This window comes from Vanellus vanellus (assembly GCF_965231255.1).
Source record: "Vanellus vanellus genome assembly, chromosome: 11".
Lineage (NCBI taxonomy): Eukaryota > Metazoa > Chordata > Aves > Charadriiformes > Charadriidae > Vanellus > Vanellus vanellus.
In genome coordinates this window covers 1310911-1333214 of record NC_138916.1, presented here as the reverse complement: position 1 = coordinate 1333214, position 22304 = coordinate 1310911, and the positions used below count along the sequence as shown (strand labels likewise).

General features: G+C 45.1%; 1 protein-coding gene across 1 annotated transcript in view; it reads right to left on the bottom strand.

Moving 5' to 3' along the window:
• The window catches only part of ZNF592 (zinc finger protein 592), a 42169-nt gene that overhangs the window by 4241 nt on the left and 15624 nt on the right, over window positions 1–22304 (bottom strand). Inside the window, exons 4-8 of the mRNA XM_082489092.1 lie at window positions 12685–12863; window positions 8120–8296; window positions 7178–7337; window positions 3872–4150; window positions 2350–2462 (exon numbers count right to left, since the gene is read on the bottom strand). Coding sequence (XP_082345218.1) covers window positions 2350–2462; window positions 3872–4150; window positions 7178–7337; window positions 8120–8296; window positions 12685–12863 — 908 coding nt within the window. The remainder of the gene's footprint in view (window positions 1–2349; window positions 2463–3871; window positions 4151–7177; window positions 7338–8119; window positions 8297–12684; window positions 12864–22304) is intronic.

Below are 22304 nucleotides of genomic sequence, written 5' to 3'. Positions count from 1 at the left end.
AGGACTTGCAGACACATAAACCACCTCCCTGCAGCATGGTGAAGTACACAGAAGTCTCCGTTAGCAGTTGGGAAAGCCAAGATTGACTTTGTAGTCTTCTGCTGCCTGCCAGCGTGAGACGGGGAAGGTCCGTGAGCTCCGCATCGCCCCAGCAATGAGGCAAGTAACACCAGACTTCTCTGAAATGCACAGACTGCAGTCGTAACGTAGGCAGTAAGGGATGAAAAGCAACAGAGAGGAGATGAAGTGTCTCTGGGCAACAAAGACATCTTTTAAAAGGAGAGTAGAAGATTCCTACTTATCTTCCGGTAACTAGATGGAAATTTAACAACAGTCAGTAGTGATGTGAAAATGCAGGCGTGCTCATTGAAGACTTCTGGTTTTTAACAGGAAGAGCTGAGGTGATAAATCAATATTTAATAATGATAGAATTTTTCTCCCTCACAGAGGAAAGATGAGAGGTTATTAAGTGGTATTTATCAAAAATAAACATGTTGAAAATTAAGCGTTCCAGACAGTACTTAAGACTTGGAAAATAAGAGCAAGTTCCCATAACAATAACCAAGTGAGTTATGAAAGAAAATACACAAAACATCAGAATTTTTTGCAACTTGTCCTAATCTAGATTTCTTTTTTCACGTGAGCAGAGAAAGATTAATTATTCCAGTGGCAGGAGAGTATTCAAACGAGCCCTCCGTCATTGGTTTCTCCTTACAAATTTAACAGAAGGCAGAGACCTAAGCATAGCAGGGGGAGAAGGGGAAATCACAGCTTGAAATGTTAGAAGCCAGAGGGAGGTCGCTTACAAGACAGCATGCTGGAGTCACAAAAATAATCAATTATTGGATCAATGACAAATTTTACTCCTGCTTCACGTGGCAATGCAGTACAGGGTTACACGAAATTAAGGCACCAAAAGCCCTGAAGGGAAAACAGGCGAGACTGACACAAACTGCCTGGTGGGAAGAAGAAAAGGAGAAACCAGCATGCAAGGGAAAAGAAAAGGAGCAGCAGCGATGTGATGCCTTACAGAGTGCAGAAAGGAGGAATTCAAAGAGATGGAATGATTTGCAAGTGGCAGTCATAGAGATGATTTTTAGAACAGCGGTCTAGACAAATCGCTTTGATTCTGATACACTCCACCTTGAAAACAACTGATCCAGAGCGAAAAGATTTCTACAAATCAGGTGCATGTAACTCCAAAGACCATCACCCACAAACTTAAAAGCAAAATGAAACATACTGGGAGTCCATGTTTCATCTTCTCCAGAGGTTCCAAGTCAGAGCACAGTTACAAGAAATGGAAAGTTTAGAAGTCCTGGCTGAAAAATGCGTCAGGAATGTATTCCTATCAGGCCCCAGTGGTGATGCCAATACTTCATCCATTTACTAAAAGCTATTGCGGCTCACTAGGCAGTCCAAAGAAATAAAGTACATGAGGGATGTACTCTTCAAGACAGGCTTTTCGTAACTTAAGTGCAGGTAAGTGACAGCATGCTCTTCAGAAACACTTGCACTAAACCAAAATTTTAGTTAAAAAAAAAAAAAAATAAAAAATCCCCCAACCTACATCACTGCAAACTTCCCTTCCAACACAAATGTGCTTTAATTCTGTTTCAGAAGGATGTCTCAGAATGAGACAGAAAGCAAGTCTGCACGCTCGCTCGGCATACGACTTATTCCGCAACAGAAGATGAGAACGCAGCAGTTGTAGAGGCAGTTTTGTAAACAACTGGGCTTTGTCCTGAACTGAGACTATATTCACAATTAAAACATGTTCACCAGCAATGATTTTCATTCACTGCTGATCTACATAGCTCATCTGAAGTCTCCAAATCCATTTTCCATCTTTAAGCTGCGTCTTCCAAAGCAAATCCAGCAGGCTTAATTCTCTATTGCCCTGCAGCTTGTGCAGTCAGTTCTGCCCGTGTAAAGTGGTGGCAAGATCTAGTGCCCTGGTTCATTAGGATTTCACCCACCTTTTGTACCATGTTTTCAGGGGGAAGGCACAAGAGTGATGGGTGACTACACCAACCATGGTGTTGGTGTATTGGCCCAATATTTTCTTGGCTGCTCCACAAGGGTGCGCAACATAATTCTCATTTTGCACCTGCAGATCTCAAATCAAACCTTACCCTAAGTTTCCAAAGGGCATTGTGCAGTCAAAAGCAAGGACTTATTTTAGACACCAACTCTCTCATGTTTAACATATTCTTCTTCTCACTCTCCCTCAGTAACTTACAGCCTGGAGTAGACAGGAGCAGACACGATCTATTACAAAGGGCTTCCAAACTTGAAGGATTAGCCTGTTGTTGAAAACAAATTTGAAAAGTGGCATTCGGTACGTACCAGCAAGTATAAACCTTCTTTGCTGTGTCGTGATTATTGCGGATGTGTCTACGCAGACTGTTGGAGGCATTAAATGAGCGTTCACACTGTCGACAGGGATATCTCTTCATAGACTAGCAGAAGAACAGAAATATCTTTTAATAACAGGGTGATGGAAGGCACTGACTGGATTCTAACATTCCCATGTTCTCATCTGGACCTCATCTCTCAGGTGCAAAAAATCCCTCTTCTACTGACACAGGTCACGGAGATTTTGGGGTCCCACTTATACTCAGCCCAACAGTTGGCTAATACCAGCACTGGTCTTATAAAAACCAGGAGTAGTTAAAGCACATGCTTGATTTTTATTTTTTTTTAAATAGGAATTGCATTAGCTGCTTCTCCTGCAGGCTCATTTCACTACAGGGCCCTCTGCAGAATTAATTCAGCGGAAGGTGCCTTCTGCTCCAGAAGAAGGCAGGACCCCGGTATGAAGTACAAGTCCACTTACCCTTCTCTCTCCTCATAATTCAGCACAATAAAAGGGCAAGATGACAAAGAGCATTACATTGTCCCAATTCTTACTCATTTATGACACCCACATCCCCCTGTGCAACTCTGCCCTGTAACTAGCATCCTCCTTTTCCTACAGTCCTCTGTATAATCTGCATGCATTCCATTTAAAATCTTCATAGACTTGTTTAATGAATACATATACGTATTGAACTTAAATATTTGGCAAATTTCCTACTTCTGTAGAATTCAAATGGGAAAATCCAGCATTCTCACCCTGCCCCCATCTTCTTCTCTTGGTACTTATCAAGTGGGACAATCCAGCACTCCCCAAGTCAAGTTAGAAGGAATCAAAGATGATGATCCAGATTTCCACAGCCTCTGATCATGGGACTCGAGAAGGGTGATTCAGTATATCAAACAAGAAGTCCTGATGCCAAAGTACTAAGAAACCTGGCTGTGCACAACATCTTGGCCTACGTTCTGCCAGCAAGCAAGGATTAGCTCGACAGAAGTAGGTCAAGGCAACACAAGGCTTGAGCTGGATGAAACCAACTAAACTGAGATTTACAGTTCTTATAATGACAGCTCTGTGCACTGCATGAATCTGTTACTCTTCCCTGGTTAGATGTAGATGTAGATCTACCAAATAATACGTCATGTAGAGGAACTGTATGTCCTTCCACAACTTCGGAATGTAGGTAGTTTAGATCAGACTGTTGAACCAGCAACTGGAGAATACACAACTTTCCATCCACTTACCCCGAGGAGCCGAAGAGGAAGCCTGACATTAGATGCAGTGGGAGAAGGAACAGCAAAGAGGATGAGGTACGCAGGTTGTAGAAATCAAGGACAGAAAGCGTGCTTACAACAGGCTACATCATTTGTTTTGTTCTGGCCCTGAGCTTACTCCTCAGTAAGCTGGCAAACAGATTCTCGGTTTCTTTTCGCCCCAAATATTTACAATTATCAGGCTCTTTTGCTAAAAACAGCCTGTTACCTAGTTGAAGCGTTTCATCTGAGTCCTTACCCTTCCATGACTTCTCTTCATGTGGGACACATAGGTTTCCCGATCGGGGATCCACTGTGAACATTCCTTGCAAGTCCAACCAGTTCTTCTCAGTCTGGACTTGGATTCAGGATTGTGTCCTTCCACCCTCATGTCCTTCCTCAGAAGAGGGGAGTGGGAAGTGCCATTGGCTACTGACAGCTCCTTTGGTGAGGTATGAACCTGGTTCCTTGATGCCTTCTCAGACTTCTGTCGAAAGTTTGAGAGCTCCTCAGGATTTTGGGGGACTCCATGAACACCCTGGATAACAATAATAATGGAATCACACATAACATTTACATGTCATTCATATTATACACCTTTATAAATAAGTAACAGTTGTTATTTAAATAAATAATTTAAGCTCCTGCCCCCTCAAAACAGTATGTTGATGTCTTGCTCCTGCATATCTTCCTGTTTCCCCTTGAAGCCAGCTCTAGTGCTTTCCCCAGCAAGAGATTTTCCCACGAAACATGAAGCTTCTGTTTATGTTTCCTGCATGATAACAGCAGCTCCTTGGTGCTGCCTGTTTAACATTTTGGATGAGCTCTGAGCACTCTGGTTAAACAGGGAAGATGTAATGGAAGAGAAATGTTAATTGTCATTATTTCAAGAGCCTAAGTTCTAAAAACACATTGCTTTGGTAAGCTCTGAATGAAATGTTTGCTGTTATCTTGGGGGCTCCAAAGCTGCTTCATCTTTGCTCAAGGGACAGGAAAAGACAACCTCTCGTTTTCTCCAACCTTGCTTTCCTCAATTCCACAGTGCCTATTGCTATTTGCATTTTGACGGTTCAAAACTTTGCTCTTGACAAATAAAAGCAAGCATTAAGCCAGAAACCAGCCTTATAAGGAATACGTCTCCAGGCTCTTTGGTTGTTCAACAGGCTGAAATCCAAAGTCCCCCCAAAAGTTATTTTAACAAAGAAAATTGAGCATAAGGAAAATAATCCAGAAACGAAGAGCTGTGGGAAAGCAAAAGCAAATAAAATAGCAACATACCAAAGAAACCTCAAGAAACTCCCCTAGGAACAACAACAGTTCATCCACACAAAAGGATAATTTAGAGGTTTAATTGTGCACAGTAATTAATAACGGGTAAAGTTTCAACACACAAAGGCCCCAGGCTTTTGGAAGTCTTTCTGCGGGCTAGACACCAAGCAAACTTCAAAACACAAGGTCTCATCTGAGAAGCCTGTGTGCTTTGCACCTGATCCAGCTGATGTCCGCAGAAGCTCTTTCATGTAATGGCAGGGCAATGACACAGCGCTGCCAGCTACTTAGGGTAACACCAACAGTTCACCTTCCTCCCCATCTGGAAATCTCAAGAGCGTTTTATGAGCAGAGAGTACATTAGTACCCATCCCTCCATCCCTCCCGTTATTACACCACTGGAGGTGGGGGAAAAAAAAAATAAATAGGAGCACAGAAAAATGAACTGACTTTTCTGCAGAATCATTAACGGGGACCAGACCTTCTAACTCCTACTCTTACGCTTTAACAACAGAAAGCCAGGGAAGATGAGAAGACACATGGTTTCTTTATTTTGCATGGAGAAGCAAAGGAGGACGGCATCCAGGCGGGTTTGGAATGTCTCCAGAGTGGGTGACACCCCCACCTCTCTGGGCAGCCTGTGCCAGTGCTCTGCCACCCGCACAGCAAAGAAGTCCCTCCTCAGGTTGAGATGGAACTTCCTATGCTCCAGTTTGTGCCCGTTCCCTCTTGTCCTGTCACTGGGCACCACTCACAAAAGACTGTTCCCATCCCCCGGCACCCTCACTTTAAGTATTTGTAAGCATTAATAAGATCCCTCCTCAGTCTTCTTTCCTCTAGACTAAAAAGACCCAAAAAGAGATGTCAGGGCGCTGGTGCTCAAACTGCTGCAGGCAGGTCCCTGGGGATGGGATTTGCAAATGAGCTGCAACAAGTTGTGTACCTCAATTCAAGCCCTTCTTTCAGCATTGGCGTTGAATGCCTCTTTGAAGGTCCCAGCCTTAATCTCAACTCTATTTTCCTAGCTATAATACAGGAAGATTAGCAATCATCAACTTCACAGGAGGGCTTCAAATTTTAATTCATTACTGCATGCAAAGCGTTTCCAGATTTGCAAGTTAAAGGCATAGGGGAAGAGAGCGAAGTAGTTTTGAATGTTTTTTTCTTTTAGGAGTGAGCTAATGAATCTTCTTGCTTTTTAACTGTAAGTATAAATAAAGTCACTGATTAAAAAAATTATGTCACTTTTTTTTTTTTCTAATCAAAGGGAAATAAGACTTTGCTAGCTCTTTCTTCAGAATGCCATCAAAACATCTTCCGAGAGGATTTCCATGGCAGTGTAGTTAGAGGCTCTACATAGAAACATCCTGACTAAGACAACAGAAAAATGCGCTGCTCACACATTCATGGGATAATCAGACCTGCAAGTCCTCACATGCATCCCGCTAGAAACCACCACCAAAAGGACAACAACCGCCTTTTCATACGTATAAACTAGCGATGAATGACAGTGAGATTATTGCAGTGCTTACTGCAATGTGAGCCGTTACTGAGGGAGGGCAGGTTTAAAGCACTCCGGACCACCATTTCCACCAAGTTTTGGGGTTGCACGCAACTATCCATTTTAGACCATCTGCCAGAGCGGTGCCGGTGTGGACACACACACAAGGTGGGGCTCCCACCTCCCGAAGGCTGGTGCCTCCGGGGCAATCACTTCTGCCTCTGCCACTCTTCTCTTGCAGTCTGCTGTGGTTCTGCAGGCAAGTGGAGCAGCCAGGGAAGCGGGATGTTAAATGTCACACAACTTCTCTCTGCAGCAGCTGCAAAGGGGCCAAAGCTCTCTAGGTGAGCACCCAAAAGAAGGCGATTCAGCTTTCATTACATAAATCGAGTAACGCTGTGGGCAGAGAATACTTCTCCCCGTCTCCCAACCAAAGATAAAGCTCCCGCCCCGGTCTAATCACCTCCTCGGGTTTAATATAGAACAGTTAAAAATCAAAGTTTTACCCATAGAAAAGAAGCCTTTGTTGTAAGGTAAAATTACATATAGATGAGAGTAACTGCCTGCGTTATTATCAACTAACACAAAACACTCCACTGACATTTCCAGATATTTATTATTTCCAGTTTCCAGATATTTATTATTTCCAGATAAATCACTGTAGTCTACTTTTCCGCTACTCTGTTGCTCAAGAACCTTCCACTTCTTCAACCAATTTCCTCACCCAGTTGATGTAAACTCTCTGTGAACTCAAAATACAGGACCTCGTATGAGTAAGCGGTGGGAGTTACCTACCTTAACGTGCTGCATTAACTGCTGTTTCTGCATATACACCAGCTGACACTGTGGACACTTGAACACTCCCACTAACAACTTGTTGGTGTTCTGCTGGAAGTGCTCTTGGAGCAGCTTCTTCTTGTTAAAGACGGTCTCACAAGAACATTTGTAGATCACCCTGGAACAATTTAAAAAAGTACACTCAGTCTCTTTTCATTCATTATCGTAAGAAGACAGCAGAAAAAGTTACCTCAGCAACTTCGAAAAGGGACGGGCTTCTGAGGAGGGCCGTGCCATCAATGTGTTGTCAACACACACCCACGTGGACAACTGAATCATTAATTCAACTGGGAAGAACAACAAAATGCCTCGGGCACATACCACAGCTTTCTAAAAATAAGTTTACTTCTATGCATATGCATAACTACCTACGTGTGTGTGTCGGTAAGTGCAGACACATGGGAGCAAACTCCAAGTATAATAGCTATACATTACTTTCAATCCCACCTTTCCATAGCTCCTCCCTTAAAGCACACATTTTCGGCAGTAGCTCAAGGCTTGGAGGGGAAAGCTACAGAGTGGGAAACCCAGAAGGTTTCTTTCTAGTGATTTTTGGGGGCAAAGCTGCATGGCACAAATCTCCTCTTCCTTTCAAGTGCCAGATGCGGCAGTTGCCCTGGAGCCATCTACCAAGAGGTACCACTGTGGGTTCTGCTGGACAGAGGTGACTGTTTTACAGATGTTCAGCTCTTTCCTGCCCAAACTCCTGTCCTCCTACCCAGGAGACCATGTTCATACCAAGGAGAGCATGCTGTGACTAGCAATGAACCGCCACCAGCAGACAAAGCGGCAGATCTCATGTGAGGACGGAAACCGAAAACGGGAAACAATTGGGAGGGAAAGGGAGAATCCTGGAGCTACACAGCAAAGGAGGAGAAGAGATAAACCCAAAATACTTACTGAGTAGTCTTGTGAGGCTCTGCTGGGTGCTGGCTGGTCATGTGAGCCGTGGTGCTGTCAGCCGACTTGAAGGCCATCGGGCAAAAAGAACACTTGTGGAAGACTTCGCAGTGTTTCTCATGGATGTGCACTTTCAGCATGGCGAGGGTCATGAAGACAACTCCACAATGGATGCACCTGGGGGATGCATGAAGAAAGAGCCAAGTTACAGCCACAGTGTTGCTTCCAACACACGTGCAAAGCGGTGCAGATGGAGGTGAGCACCAGGCTACGGTGAGTCCTCGTTTAGTCTCTTCAATAGCAATGTGGAAGAGTCAAGGAGGAATATGATACAGAAATTCACAGGCTGGCTAGACCTCACAACTAGACGTCTGCAACAAGCAAACAATATCTATAAAGGAAGCCTTCAGAGACTAAAACAACCCAGAAAGAATAAAGGAAGACGTGGTTCAGCGAAATGCCAGCCCTGTCTCTGTGAAAGCCAATTCCACCACAGGTACAAGTGAAGAACTGAAGTAAAAGAATCTAAGGAGATCTCCAGGTAGCAATAAGCAGCATAAATGCCAGTTAGTCCCCAGTTACAAAATAAACAAAAAAAGAATATTCAGCTAGGGAATCTTCAGTAACCCTGTACAATTGCTTCTCATACCCCACTAAGCACTAGAAAATAATGACAGCAACAGCACAGATACTGAAAACAGCAACACAAACACCCAAGGAACTGATTAAGCTCATTAAAACCATTAAGACACAGGTGTTGCCTGGAAAGTACTTGTCTGGGAGCTGGGGGGATGTTCCAGGAGGAGAGAGAGGAAGAAGCAGAAGTTGCACGTGGCGCCAAAGGATTTTTCTTGGCAGCTGAAAACACAGAGCTGGGGCCAGGAGGAGGGCCAGTGTCACCTCACCGGTTCCAGTCTGCCTCTCCTCCCAACACACGCTTTCAGACATGCCTTGCCTGATACTCCCCCAGGGTGGCGACAACCAGCATCCTTATCATATTTACCTTTAATACACCTCCCAAGCACTGCACCCGCCTGCTGCGCGCCGAGAGAAGCCACACACCAACACTACAAGGGCACATGAGGATGCAGACACCTGCCCTCGCCTGCCTCGGCCACACCAGCTGCGGGGTTTGCCATCCCCACAGGAGCACCTACGCTGATCCGGGACCAGAATAGCCACTCCTAAGAAGATTCGACCAAAATGACTAACGGCGGATCTCTGCTTAAGCCAGCACTGCACTTACGGACCGTTACGGCAGAGGAGCTTGGCTGGGCAAGCCGGGGCGGCCAACGCTTGCGTTAGTAGAACGCGAGAGACATACAAGGGATGACTTTCTCCCGCAAGCCTGGAGTTAAGCCGCCTTAAAAATATCTTTTTGCTTTGTTCTGAGGTCTGCTGTTTGCCCGCAGCGCTATTAGGGTTTGTGCGTTTGGCAGCGCTGCAGCACGGACGCTGCCGTCGCAGATGGACCCCAGCTCTCGAGCAACTGGAAGAGCTCCAAGCCCCTATCAAAAACAAACAAGCCTCCCGACAGCGTTTAGGAAACAAGCCCGCGCTTTGAACTTACACTTCAAAAGATTGTTAGGCAGAAGCCAGCCCGAAGGAGACAAAACCCCTCCCCCCAGAATACACACAGAAATGCTGTTTTCTTAAATTTAGAGAGGGAAGCGGTGACAACAGCTGGTGTCATCTTTGGGGAAGCATGAAAACCTTCTGCTCAGGTAGCTCTGCCTTCAAGCCTGATCTTCATTTACGTGAGATGGGGAGAGAGACTTTCTAGTATAGTGTAGCACCAGGAACCGTGTTATTATGGAAGAACAAATTCCCCAAGTATAAATGGAAGAACAAGTGCTAATCCTGACAGTAAGGTCTGGCTGGTACATCCAGGAATATCCGATGGGCTTCTTCCACAAACACTCAAACTAACAAGAGATGGTTCTGCATTACATTCGGTTTCGGTAAGTACTTCATATATAGAATTAGGGATGAAATAAGTACTAACTCAGGGCCAAATGATCACGAGTTAATTTAATTTACAGTAAATGGAAGTTTAAACAACAGCCACTTTGTAATCAGGAATCCCAGTGCCAGAAGGACAAAGTTTGATAAAGTCAACTAATTAGGAGAACAAAGTGGATGGAGGATGTCAGAGGCTTGCCATGTAATTTCTGCAAATTGCAAATTCTGCTATCATCTCCCCAGCACGGGGGAATAATTTGCAAGAGAAGACTCTCGGATAGCCTCAGGGAAAGGAGGGGTGGCGTAAAAGTCTTGGAAAGCATCCTGTGAGAGAAGATAAAGCTACAAGATGTTGTCTTAACCCTCTGAATATTTCCTTTGCTGTCACTCTCCGGATGGCACCGAGCAGGAAAACGGGTTCCACATCAGTGGGGACAGGTGGAAGGTGCTTGGAAAAGGCGGGGAGGTGACACTTGGAGCAATTAGGACAGGCTTGTTGATTTTAATTTTTAACTGCAGAAGACCTTTCTCATTTTCAGTGTAATCACTAGCCTTGACTAAAACCCAAATAAAATAATCTTACTCCAAACTTAATTGAACGCATTGGGGTATTCGCGGAAAAGGAGACAGAATAAAGACTGATCACAAAAACAACCCCAAACTTATGCATCAAAAATTCAAGAAAAACAAGGATATAGTGAGAAGCAGCAAAAGCCGAGCTGATCCTGGGAAGGATTTAAAAGAACTCCTCGGCTTTTCAGCTCTGCGGGTAACAAAAGTGAAAGAAGAGAAGTAAAGTCACTACGTGACCACAGGACAGATGCCACGGATTATCTAGAGACGGTTCTGCAACTAAAATTTATTTCTTCTGTTTTCAACAATGCCAGTGACATCACCCCTGCAGCAGAGAGAGGCAGGACAATAAGGATGGCACAGCCAGAAGTTCACCTGTCTGGTGGACTCGGTTTTCACAGATGAGCTTAAGCAGATGCGAATTAGAGAAGAAGCTCAACAAATTTAGCTTCCAGAGAAGCTGGGTAAAGCTAGAAAATCTGTAAGTATCATTCCTGAGCTCTGTCTTGGTTTAGATCTTCATTAATGTCCCTGGCCACAGAAAGCAGATATTTGCTAATGACACCTGTAGATGGATGGAAGCTCTCGTCGCTGACAAGGATTAAAGCATCATAAAGATATTACTGTAATACATCTGGAATGAATAATGCTTTTTAAAAATGCCAGGTCATACACTTAAGAGTCAGGACCAAGCTCTGCCGTACACTGCAAGCCCGTCAGTTGGAAATAGAGGAGAAAGGACTTATGCTGGATCACTGCTAAAAGACTGAGCTTCCTATATAACGCAGCTCAGGCCAGCGTAACCCTGTGACACGTTATTGATCGTGGCATCGATGGGGATGGGGATGCTGCACAAGCAGCTCAGTGCGATGAGACTGCGCCTGCATTTGGGATTCTCAGGTGCAACTGAAGTCCAAAGAACTGTATCAACCCCCTGGTTAGTTTTATGAAATCTACTCCATTCCCATTTTTCCATCCCAGGGAAAACGTGGTGGGTTTTTTTCCAGCTTTCCTCCTTCTCTCAGATTAACTCATTTTCAAACAGTCCAAGTATCCCAGCCATTTAATTTGCAATGGAATTAATTCTTTGTTGTAGGCTGTGCCCCCTCAAATCAGATCCCACATAATAAAGCCTTATCTGAATATAATTAAATTGAGAATCGGTTCGTTATGTGTCTCTTGTCTTCACGGTTGAAAGAAAAAGCCCTTGAAAACCTAAGTGTGATTTCAGAACAAACCACACAGTGAAGGCTTCCTGAATTTGCCGACATCTTACAAGAACAGTTCCAAGACCAGAAATTGCCCTATTCATTTTAAATTTCAAAGTATTTAATGGCACTTGGAGAAAAAACAGAACGTTCGGGAATCTTAAAAAGTCACCTTGTCCACCACTCATCTCCCAAGTAAATCATTGGTGTCTTAAGAGCTGTGCTGCAACTGAGGTGATCTAAACATGCCAAGGAGGAAAGGTTTGTAGGGAAAAGTAATGTCTTTAATTAAAGCAATCAATTTGGTTGGAGAAAAGACAATGCACGCACATACACACCACCTCATCCAGAACCTTGGGAGCCTTCCTCCACCTGTCTCAGTTCAGGAGAAGTGTTTGGAGAGTTGTAGAGGCATACAAGAAAATAATCGATGCCCTTCTTGTGAACGCACACATCCCTTAGTCCATTATAACTGACATAAATATAAGTTCAAAACTTGAAGAGATTTAGAAGATTAAGATCTGCATTTTTTTTCTGTAAATACCCATCCTGAGACGCCCATCTGCAACTTGAAATCAACACAAACGTCTTTCAGCTTAAAGCTGCCTCAAAATCATTTCTGCTCTCAGAAACCTCCTCTTAAATCCATTTAGTAATTCCCCATTTCAAATGCGTTTTGTCATGCAGAAAACCATGCCAGGCCCGGGCTACATCCTCTTTCGTTTCTGCTGTAAGGAAGACACATTTACAAAGATCTAAATCCAAGTTTCCCATTCCCTCTCGCCATCTCGGCACGGACCCTCTGGAACCTGAGGCACAAACCTGAATCCGACTTTGCGGGAGTAATGCAGGCAGTTCTCCTTGACGTGAGTTTGGAAATAGGCAGAGCGGCAGACAGCTCCACACTCCGGGCAGCAGTACGGAGACTTGTGAGCGTGGATCCTCTGGTGAGCGCAGTAACTGCACTGGTTGGGCAGCATCATCTGGCACACTTGACACGTCTGATGAAAGAAAGGTTACAATAGTTAGTTATTCTCTATTTGCCTTTTTTCCCCCTAATTCAGCCTAGAAAACTTTCATGTTTAGAGGAAGCTCCAGCACATTCCTCTAGTATTAGCATTAACTCTACGAAGCTCTTCGGCTAGCGTCCTTAGCATCTTTTTCCACAACAACCCTAATGACTTCCACAATTAGCCATTCCCGATGACGATATCCATTCTTAAACCATGTCCTCTGTGGTTTATTTCCTTGTTTTCCCCCTAAAAAAGGCAAACAAAATCTTTCACCTCTTAGCTCTGAAGATCTGCTTGGTCACCGCTTTCATTTCAGCATTAAGGCACTTGAGAAGGAAAGCACTTTTCTCAACAAGCCCCCACACCGCACCAAAATCACCCCCAAAAAAGCAGGAAAATTCCACTATACCCCAACTTACAACCCTTACTGCTGAATGCAGTACAGTCCTGATGTGCAGCAGCCTTCCCCACCAAACTCACCGTTGCCTCTCTTGCAAAATTTCTTTGGACCAGATGAAATCTGAACTTTCGAAGACCACAAACCACATGTGCTATGATACCCTTATAGAAACTTCTTGATAACTAGAAATGATGCAAAGACTCTTTCTCTTCCTATTTCTACATCCTTTATGAAATCCATTTTTTTTTCTCCTACCCTTAGAAGGGCGACACTTACTATCAATACCGCTTTGCAGAAGAAACATAATTTACTTGATCTGGAAAGTTTTTTTATGTGGATATATCATCCCAGTTTCAACAGCTGTCAAACCTCTGCTGCCTCTCACAGGTGTCTCGACTCTTCTGTATTCCTTCAAAGCCCAGGAGCAGCTACTCATCCTCTGCAGGATGCACATGACCTGATGCCTGAGCGGCAGCAGAGCTGGAGTAGACACCATCCTCCCAGCTCTGAGCCCTCTAGGAGCTGAAACTCTCTTCTGTCATTAATAAACCCATGCAAAATTACTCCTCTGCTCCTAACTTTAGCTTAAGAATGAACTACAGCAAGCAGCTACATAGGGATTATCAAATCAGGTAGTTTAAGTACATCATTTTTTCCGCTACGGGCAAAGAAGGTTATGAGGCTCATTAGATCAGAGATGGTGAGAAGTTTTACCAGAGGGTATTTCTACATGGTCAAACAAAGCTTTTAACATAGCCCGTGCCCGCACAGATGGATCAAACCAAGTCCCGCAGACTTCACTGCTGGAAACCATGGTAGGAACCTGGGACAGAAGCCCCTAAATCTGTCAAACGAGTAAAATAAAATCAAGGGACAACTTCATTTTCTACACCATTGCTACTTCATGCAGGATCTCTGTGACGCTCCAGTATGTAATGGCCATCAAGGAATCGTCAAAAACACAGCAGGTAATAGAAAACATCATTTATAGTAAAATGCAAAGCTATGACAAATCTGAAAAGGTTTGGGGCAGGTTCGGGGAGAGGAATAAAAAATAAGGCTCTCGAAGGAGGAAACTGCAGATATTGCGAAACACTTCAAAAGTCTCAGACACACGGTTTGAGATGTGTTGCAACTTAATGTAGAGGAGAAAAGGTTTCCCCAGGAAAGAGAGAAACGGGTGGAAGAAACCGTATTGTAGGACCCATGCATGCACCCAAATGCAATTCAAATAAACTCAAAGAGTATTTCAGCCCTTCCCCAAATGCTGGAGAAGCCCCCTAATTTCAGCAAAGAACAACGGCACTACTGAGCCATGGTCCGAGCCCATGAAATGTAAATAGGAATGGGAAAATGAGAAATAGAAATGCCCTGAGGACCTCTCTGTGAGGAACTGAGCAGGACCGTAAATTCTCCAAAGCTCTCTCAAATCTCCGAATAAGAGCTACAAGAAGAAATTAATGCTCAGGCCAGTTTTATTGTCTTTTATGGCATTATTTTCTAATGGGGTTTTGATTTACAATGAGAATTTTAACTTTTTTGCTGGTGTTAAAAAAGGACTCCTCTCGCTTTCACCCGGCCTAGTGTTTAAAGCAGACTCAGCACAACCACAAGTTGAAAGTACCTTCACCCTTGAAGTTTAGCGAGAAACATTTTCTCCTCAGATCCTGCCTCGTCAGAGCCAATTTAGTTTCGATTTTAAGGCAGCAAAGAGACAGTTTGTGGCTCACCTCTTTCTCCCCAGCATGCCGTACCCGCTGCCCCCAGAGGCACCCTGGCAATCAGCCCACATTAAAAACCTGAATTTTCACTGCTGTGTGTGCTTGCGCCAAAAAATATATGCCAAAAAATTGCCTGATATTTAACGGGCTCCATGCCCACGTGCTGCTGCTTGGGGATGTGTAATCTACGTCAGAGGAGCAGAGAGCTCCCGTCACCTCCCTCGTTAGGTGAAAGGCTCGGTGAGGATCAAAAATATGCTAACGTAGGGCAAAAAAAAGTTTGGGGGAAGGCTAGCAAGAGGCATCGAAGCTAGTGGTTATCTTCTTTGGGCTCTGTGAGAGCAGGAAGCCTGCCAGCGAGCGTGTAGACACGATATGGGAATAAAAAGCAAGACTCGGTGAGGATAAGGCTAAATGAATTTCTTGCAGCTGCAGACGCCGGGGAAGAGGCTGGAAAGATTCCCATGCTGACAGCACGCTCTGCAGGAGAGGGTACAGTACAGAAAAGCCAGCCCCAGCCTCAGAGTTCGGATCGTCTCGTGGAAGAGACAAGAAGTTAGGGAGTAAACAGACAAAACGAAGAGCGATGAGTCACAAGGACAAATTAGTAAGAGTAAGTAAAACCGTCATCTTTAACCAGCATTACTTCTCTAATCGGGAAAAGTCAATGCAGCTTCTCTCTTCCTGCTTCTCAAACCCATCCAAGCTCACCAGAGGAGTCAACAACCATGTGGGTAAGGAGGATCTGACCTGCAGATGGGTTAGGCTACCTCGGTTTCCCAAACAGTTTTGCAACACCCTTCACTAAAGGGTTTTAAGGAAACTAAGATGCCACGGCATAAGAGAGGAAAGGTTTTGCATGGATAAACAAGTGGTTAGAAGAAAGGAATAAACAGTGAGTTCTTTGATGGAGAAAGGTCCCCAGGAAGTTCTGCTGGGGATTTGGGCTCTTCAAAATAGTCTCAAAGTAACTGGCAAATGGAAATGAGCAGTGAAACGGCAAAGATTGATGATCATAACCCAGTAACTCAGCATTTTACAGATAAGGGCTGACCACAAAGAACTGCAAAAAGACCATACAGCACCGAGTGACCGGGTAATAAAATGGCAGGGTGTATTTTTCCATTGAATCAACCAAGGAATACAGTAGAGCTGAAAAAGGCTTAGTGGAGGGAAAAAAATATAACTGGCATCTTCACGCTCATGCTTCGTCCTTTTTTTAACACCTGTAGAAGATGTGAGGGCCAAAATCCTGCCCAGGGGTATCACAGGAGGGTCCGCTTGTCCATTTTATGCCAGGAGCTGCTGCATTTGTCAGGAGCAAGCGGGCAGCCACGCATGGGCTCCCGCACCGAAAGCTTCATCTCGGAGACGGAGCAGCTTTTTCTTTTGCAACTCTTCTGCTTTGTATGAGAAATTGTAACTTGGTTCCAGATGTCACATTTTTATCTCTCTCCTAGTTTTCCATGACTTTTCAAAGAAGTCTGGCAGCAATTTGAGACATTCATTAGTCAGTTATTTCTAAAGCATGTTACCAGGATATGATTTTGAGTTGTGTAACGTCTGTGTTTTTCATATACTCCCATAACCTACACTTTAATCAAGAGTTATTTATTACAAGTTTTCTTTAATTCCGGCTTGCCTGCCACATTTCATTTGGGCTTTTCTTCCAGAAGTCACATTCACACACACAAAAACGCTCAGAACCTCAGCCATTTCAGAATACTTGATTTTATTCCCATTTTTACTTATTAGCTTCTTCAGAAAGGGGAAAAAGAATTAAAATACTCACTGAAATAGAGTGAAGGTTGAAAAAACATACCGCTCCAAAAAAGTTCATCTATTAAACCCAACCCTGTGGCCACAGAGATGTTTGCAAATCAGGAAATTTATAGTTAACACTCAGTTTTGCTCTGGAAAGTGCCTGCGTAGAGGCGGCACCGTTAACCTTTCTGTTTCACTGAAAGGATTGACTACGCAACTCGACGTCAAATTTGATCCATTGATCGCGAGCGTGTTTTCTTCTAACTGCCAGCGGTGCAAAGCATCCCGGATCAGGGTCAGGGCAAGCTCCCATCCTCTCGCACGCAGGCATCACTGCAAAATTCCTGCAGCCAATTTTCTCCCCCAGGTAAAGCCCGTGAGCAGCGAGAACGGGATCCCCATCAACGTACCACTGAAAGATGAATTCAGGGCACAAAACTCTTTGCTTTCACTTACTCCCAATGCGCAAGCGGAAAGGGAACTGGCTTCAGCAGAAGCAAAGAAACTTTACATTGGTTTTAGAGCCTCTTTGCTGTTATAGAGTTAAGTGATGTTGATGAAGTTCACGTCTATCTAAGAGATTCCCCCAAACTACCAGGGCCCTCCTTGCTATGATCAGCATGTAGCTTCAGCTAAAAAAATGGGGCTGCACCGACCCTAAGGCATGGGATGAGGGCTATGGAAGAGGAAAAGACTCAAAAACCTAATGACCTCTACGTAAAAAAAAAAAAATTACTAAGGACTCAGAATGAAACAGTTAGAGGGGAACAGAAATTACGGTTTTGGAATGCAAATGTTTTAAAGAGTGCTTGGTCCTTTACATATTCAAACCAAAAATCCCCCACAGGCAGTGCCCCAAAGCCCCAGTTCTTCCCAAATCCAACCTTTCACGAGCTTTAATTTTTCTACTTTAGGCAGAGCTGCAGGGACAGCTGATACTTCTGCAGCTGAGGGATCATAGGCAGTTAGAAATTAGCAGGATGCTTCTGCTATTAAAAAAAAGAAATTAGTGGCGAATTACTACTTAAAGTTAACCTTCAGCTTCACGTTAGCTTTCACTAACTGCCTCACCGGGATAAATGCCAGCAACCCGCATCCTTCAGCGTCGATGCTCCAGTGTGCAGCAGCGTGATGTGCTGGCTCTGGCACCCACAGCTGGTCCCAACACCTTCATCTCTGCAACCCTGGGCTCCCCTTCCCCACCTCCCCACCGGTACGACTGTTTGCAGGGCCACGCCACAGTCAAGGTCCAGACCACTGGAGGATTATTTTTCACTTGGGTTATTTCAACAATTCAGGTTACAACGCTGCTAGACAAAACTTTTACCAATGGGAGAAGCAGCAGCGAGCAGAGAATTTCTTTCGCTGTCGTGATAACTAAACTCTACTGCTGCCCAGGCTCTCTTCAAATGAATAGGTATCATTGCATTAGCATGTTCAGTTTACAGATGAAAAACCCCCTACAACAGAAACTCAAGATTATTAATTTGAAGAAGAAAAATCTAGATCCCAACAGACACCCTAAAACCAGGGTGTTCAAGTTGCAGTGACAGAATACGGGTCAAGTAGATGTTTCATCCTAATTTACTCCTATACACTCTTACATTGTCATGCCCAAGCACAGCAAAGGTATTTTTACTTCCTTGGCTCTAGTTGCCTATTTTAAGATGTCAGCCTGAGGAGCCAATGCCACTGAGGGCATCTGCTTGGCCTTCAGCCTAAAGGACATGACCACAAGACACCTTTCAATCCAAAATTTCTCCCATCCATCCTCTCTTCTCCTACCTCCAGCTTACTCCCCCTCTTGTCTATTCATTCTCAGCCTCATCCTTGCATCCCACCTCTTCCTTTCGACCTTGTTCGCTCTCTTTGTATTCCCGCCCCTCATTCACTGCCCAGCGCTCCCAAACCCAGCGTCCTCCTCAGACCTTCACCAAGACTGACTTCTACACACATATCTATATCATTGCAAGACACCAGGGTGCTTAAGCCTCAATAAAATAAGGCATTTGACTAAAACCTTATTCCCTGGAAATAAGTCTGTTCAATAAACACAAAATACATTTTTGCGTATGTGGAAAAATCCCTGGTTAAAGCACCAGTGTAGACCTAGAAACTTGACAGTTTCAGGAAACAAAGTGGAATTGCAACGGAAAGAAACACTGGCATCACAGATCTTAGACAATGTTGCTTCATATAAGCTTAATTCTGAAATTTCTCTGTACCTCTTTTCTCTTTATGATCTCAGCTGTAATTTCAAGAATTTCAGTTTCCACAGCTTTTCTTCTGACCCACTGTATTGGGTTTATGTGGCAAGGTTTTGGTAGTGGGGGGCTGCAGGGGTGGCCTCTGTGAGAAGACACTAGAAGCTGTCCCCATGTCAGACAGAGCCAGCTCCAGCTGGCTCCAAGATGGACCTGGCCAAGGCTGAGCCCATCAGCGATGGCGGTAGTGCCTCTGTGGCAATATATTTAAGAAGGGGTAAAAAATTCTGTGCAACAGCTGGGAGAGAGGAGCGAGAAGATGTGAGAGAAACAGTCCTGCAGACACCAAGGTTGGTGAAGGAGGAGGAGGTGCTCCAGGCGGCAGAGCAGAGATTCCCCTACAGACCATCATGAATACCACGGTGATGCAGGTTGTCCCTCTCTAACCCATGGAGGACCACAGCGGATGTGCCCTGAAGGAAGCTGCAGCCCATGGAGAGCCTGCGCTGGAGCAGGCTCCTGGCAGGAGCTGCAGCCTGTAGAGAGAAGCCCACGCAGGAGCAAGTTTTCTGGCAGGATTTGTGACCCTGTGGTGTACCTATGCTGGAGCAGTCCGTTCCTGAAGGACTGCACCCCGTGGAAAGGACCCATGCTGGAGCAGTTCATGAAGAACTGCAGCCCATGGGAAAGACCCACAATGGAGCTCTTCATGAAGGACTGTCTCCCGTGGGAAGGACACCACGCTGTAGCAGGAGAAGAACATGAGGAGGAAGGAGTGGCAGATATGAAGCGTTATAAACTGACCACAGCCCCCATTCTCCTGAGCCACTTGAGGGGAGGAGGTAGAAGAGTCAGTAGTGAAGTTAAGTCTGGGAAGAGGGAAGGGGTAGGGGGAAGCTGTTTATAGCTTTCATTTTCTCACTATCCTACTCTGCTACAATTAATTGGCAATGAATTAAATTAATTTCCCCTAGTCGAGTCTGGTTTGCCTGTGATGGTAACTGGTAAGTGATCTCCCTGTCCTTATCTCAACCCACAAGAATTTTGTCCTATTTTCTCCCCTGGACCTATTGAGAAGGGGGAGTGACAGAGCAGCTGGGTGGGCACCTAGTGGCCAACCAAGATCAGCCCACCACACCCAACGATGAACCGCTCTGCCTCTTGCATTGCAATCTGAAATCTGAACTCCCAGTTGCAAAAATGATCATTTACTGGATTACACCGAGTTTTCATATCCCCACTTGCAAGTCACCAGTATAATCCGTAAGGCTACACGGCACATGTCCCCTCTCCTTTCTTATGATGGCAACGTTAAAGACCTCTGCTCCTGCCTCCACGCTGCAGGGCTGATTTCTGCTCATCTCTCCATGGTGATGCCCATCTCAGCCTCCCAACTCTGCCTCTTTCTTCTCACCTTGCACTTCTTTGTGCCTTGCATCCCATGGAAGACTACCACAGCTTTTCAAATGCCATTTTTGCTATGATCTCCACCAATCACTTTGCTTTTTCACCCATTCCCTTCTTACGTGACCAATCATTTATTTGCTAATCCCAACTAAAACATTTCAGCTCCCACTCCAGAAGAAAGATAAACAGTAAACCCCACTCACCCCTTCCAACAGCCTCTCTCAGGCCTCATCATTACCAGCGGGTTCTGGCTTCCTGGGATTTCATGTCTGGTTTATACCAATCTAATGAGTGCTTGCCACCCAAGGAGCAGTCACAGAATGGCTGAGTTTGGAAAGGACCCCCAGAGGTCATCTGGTCCAACCCTCCTGCTCAAGCAGGGCCACCTAGAGTCGGTTGCCCAGGACCATGTCCAGACAGCTTTTGAACACCTCCAAGGATGGAGACTCCACAACCTCCCTGGGCAACCTGTGCCAGCACTCAGCCAACCTTACAGTGAAAAAGTGCTTCCTTATGTTCAGCGGGAACCTCCTTTGTTTCTGTTTGTGCCCACTGCCTCTGGTCCTGGCACTGGGCCAGGCTGGAACTTTCACTGGAAAGAGCCTGGCTCCATCTTCTTTACTGTCCCCATCACGTGTTGATACACATTGATAAGATACCCCTGTGCCTTGTCTTCTCTAGGATGAACAGTACCAGCTCTCTCAGACTCTCTTCCTATGCAAGGTGGTCCAGCTCCTTCTTTATCTTTGTGTCCCTTTGCTGAACTCTCTCCAGTATGTCCATGTCTCTCCTGTACTGGGGACAGCAATGGACACAGCTCTCCAGCTGTGGCCTCACCAGTGCTGAGGGGAAGGATCACCTCCCTTGACCTGCTGGCAACATTCCTCCTAATGCTGCTAGGTTTTCCTTGCAGCAAGGACACATTGCTGGCTCATGGTCATCTTGGTGTCCACCAGGACCCCTTTTCTGCAGACCTGCTTTCCAGCAGGGTGGCCCCCAGCATATATTGGTGCATGGAGTTGTTCCTCCCCACAGGAAGGACATTGAACTTCTCCTTGTTAAACTTTATGAGGTTCCTGTTGGCCCATTTCTCTAGCCTGCCAAGGTCACTCTGGGTGTCAGCATGACCCTTGGTCTTATCAACCAATCCTCCCAGTTTTGTGTCATCAGCAAACTCACTGAGGGTACACTCCAGCCCACCATCCAGACCATTAATGAAGATACTGAATGGTACTGCACCCAGTACTGATCCCTGGGGTACACCGCTAGTTACTGGTATCCAACTAGACTTCGCACCACTGATCACCACCCTCTGTACCCGACCATTCAGCCAGTTTTCAATCCACCTCACTGTCTGCTCATCCAGCCCATACTTCATCAACTTCTCTATGAAGATGCTATGCAAGGCAGCATCAAAAGCCTTACTTCAATCAAGGTAGACAATATCCACTACTCTCTCCTCATCTACCAGTGCAATCCTTTCAACATAGAAGGTTATCTGCTTGGTCACCTTTCAACAAGCTTCGGCACCTCCCCAGGGAACAAGGTGAAGCTGAGCAGCCTGTACTTCCCTGGATCCTCCTTCTTGTCCCTTTTCAAAGATAGGAGTGACATTTGCTTTCCTCCAGTCCCCAGGTACCTCTCCTAATCACCATAATCATTCAAAGACTACCAAGAGTGGCCTCACTCCGGCACCCACGGACTTGTGTATGTCCAGTTTAAATATTCTCTGACCCGATCTTCTTCCACCAAGGAAATGTCTTCTTGTTCCAGACCTTCCTCCTGGTCTCCAAGTCCTCAGATTCCTGAAGGCCAGTCTTGCTAGTAACGACTGAGGTGAAGAAGGTATTTAGTATCTCAGCCTCTTCCATGTCCTGTGTCAGCAGGTCCCTTGCCCCATTCACCAGCGGGCCCACATTTTCCTTAGTCTTTC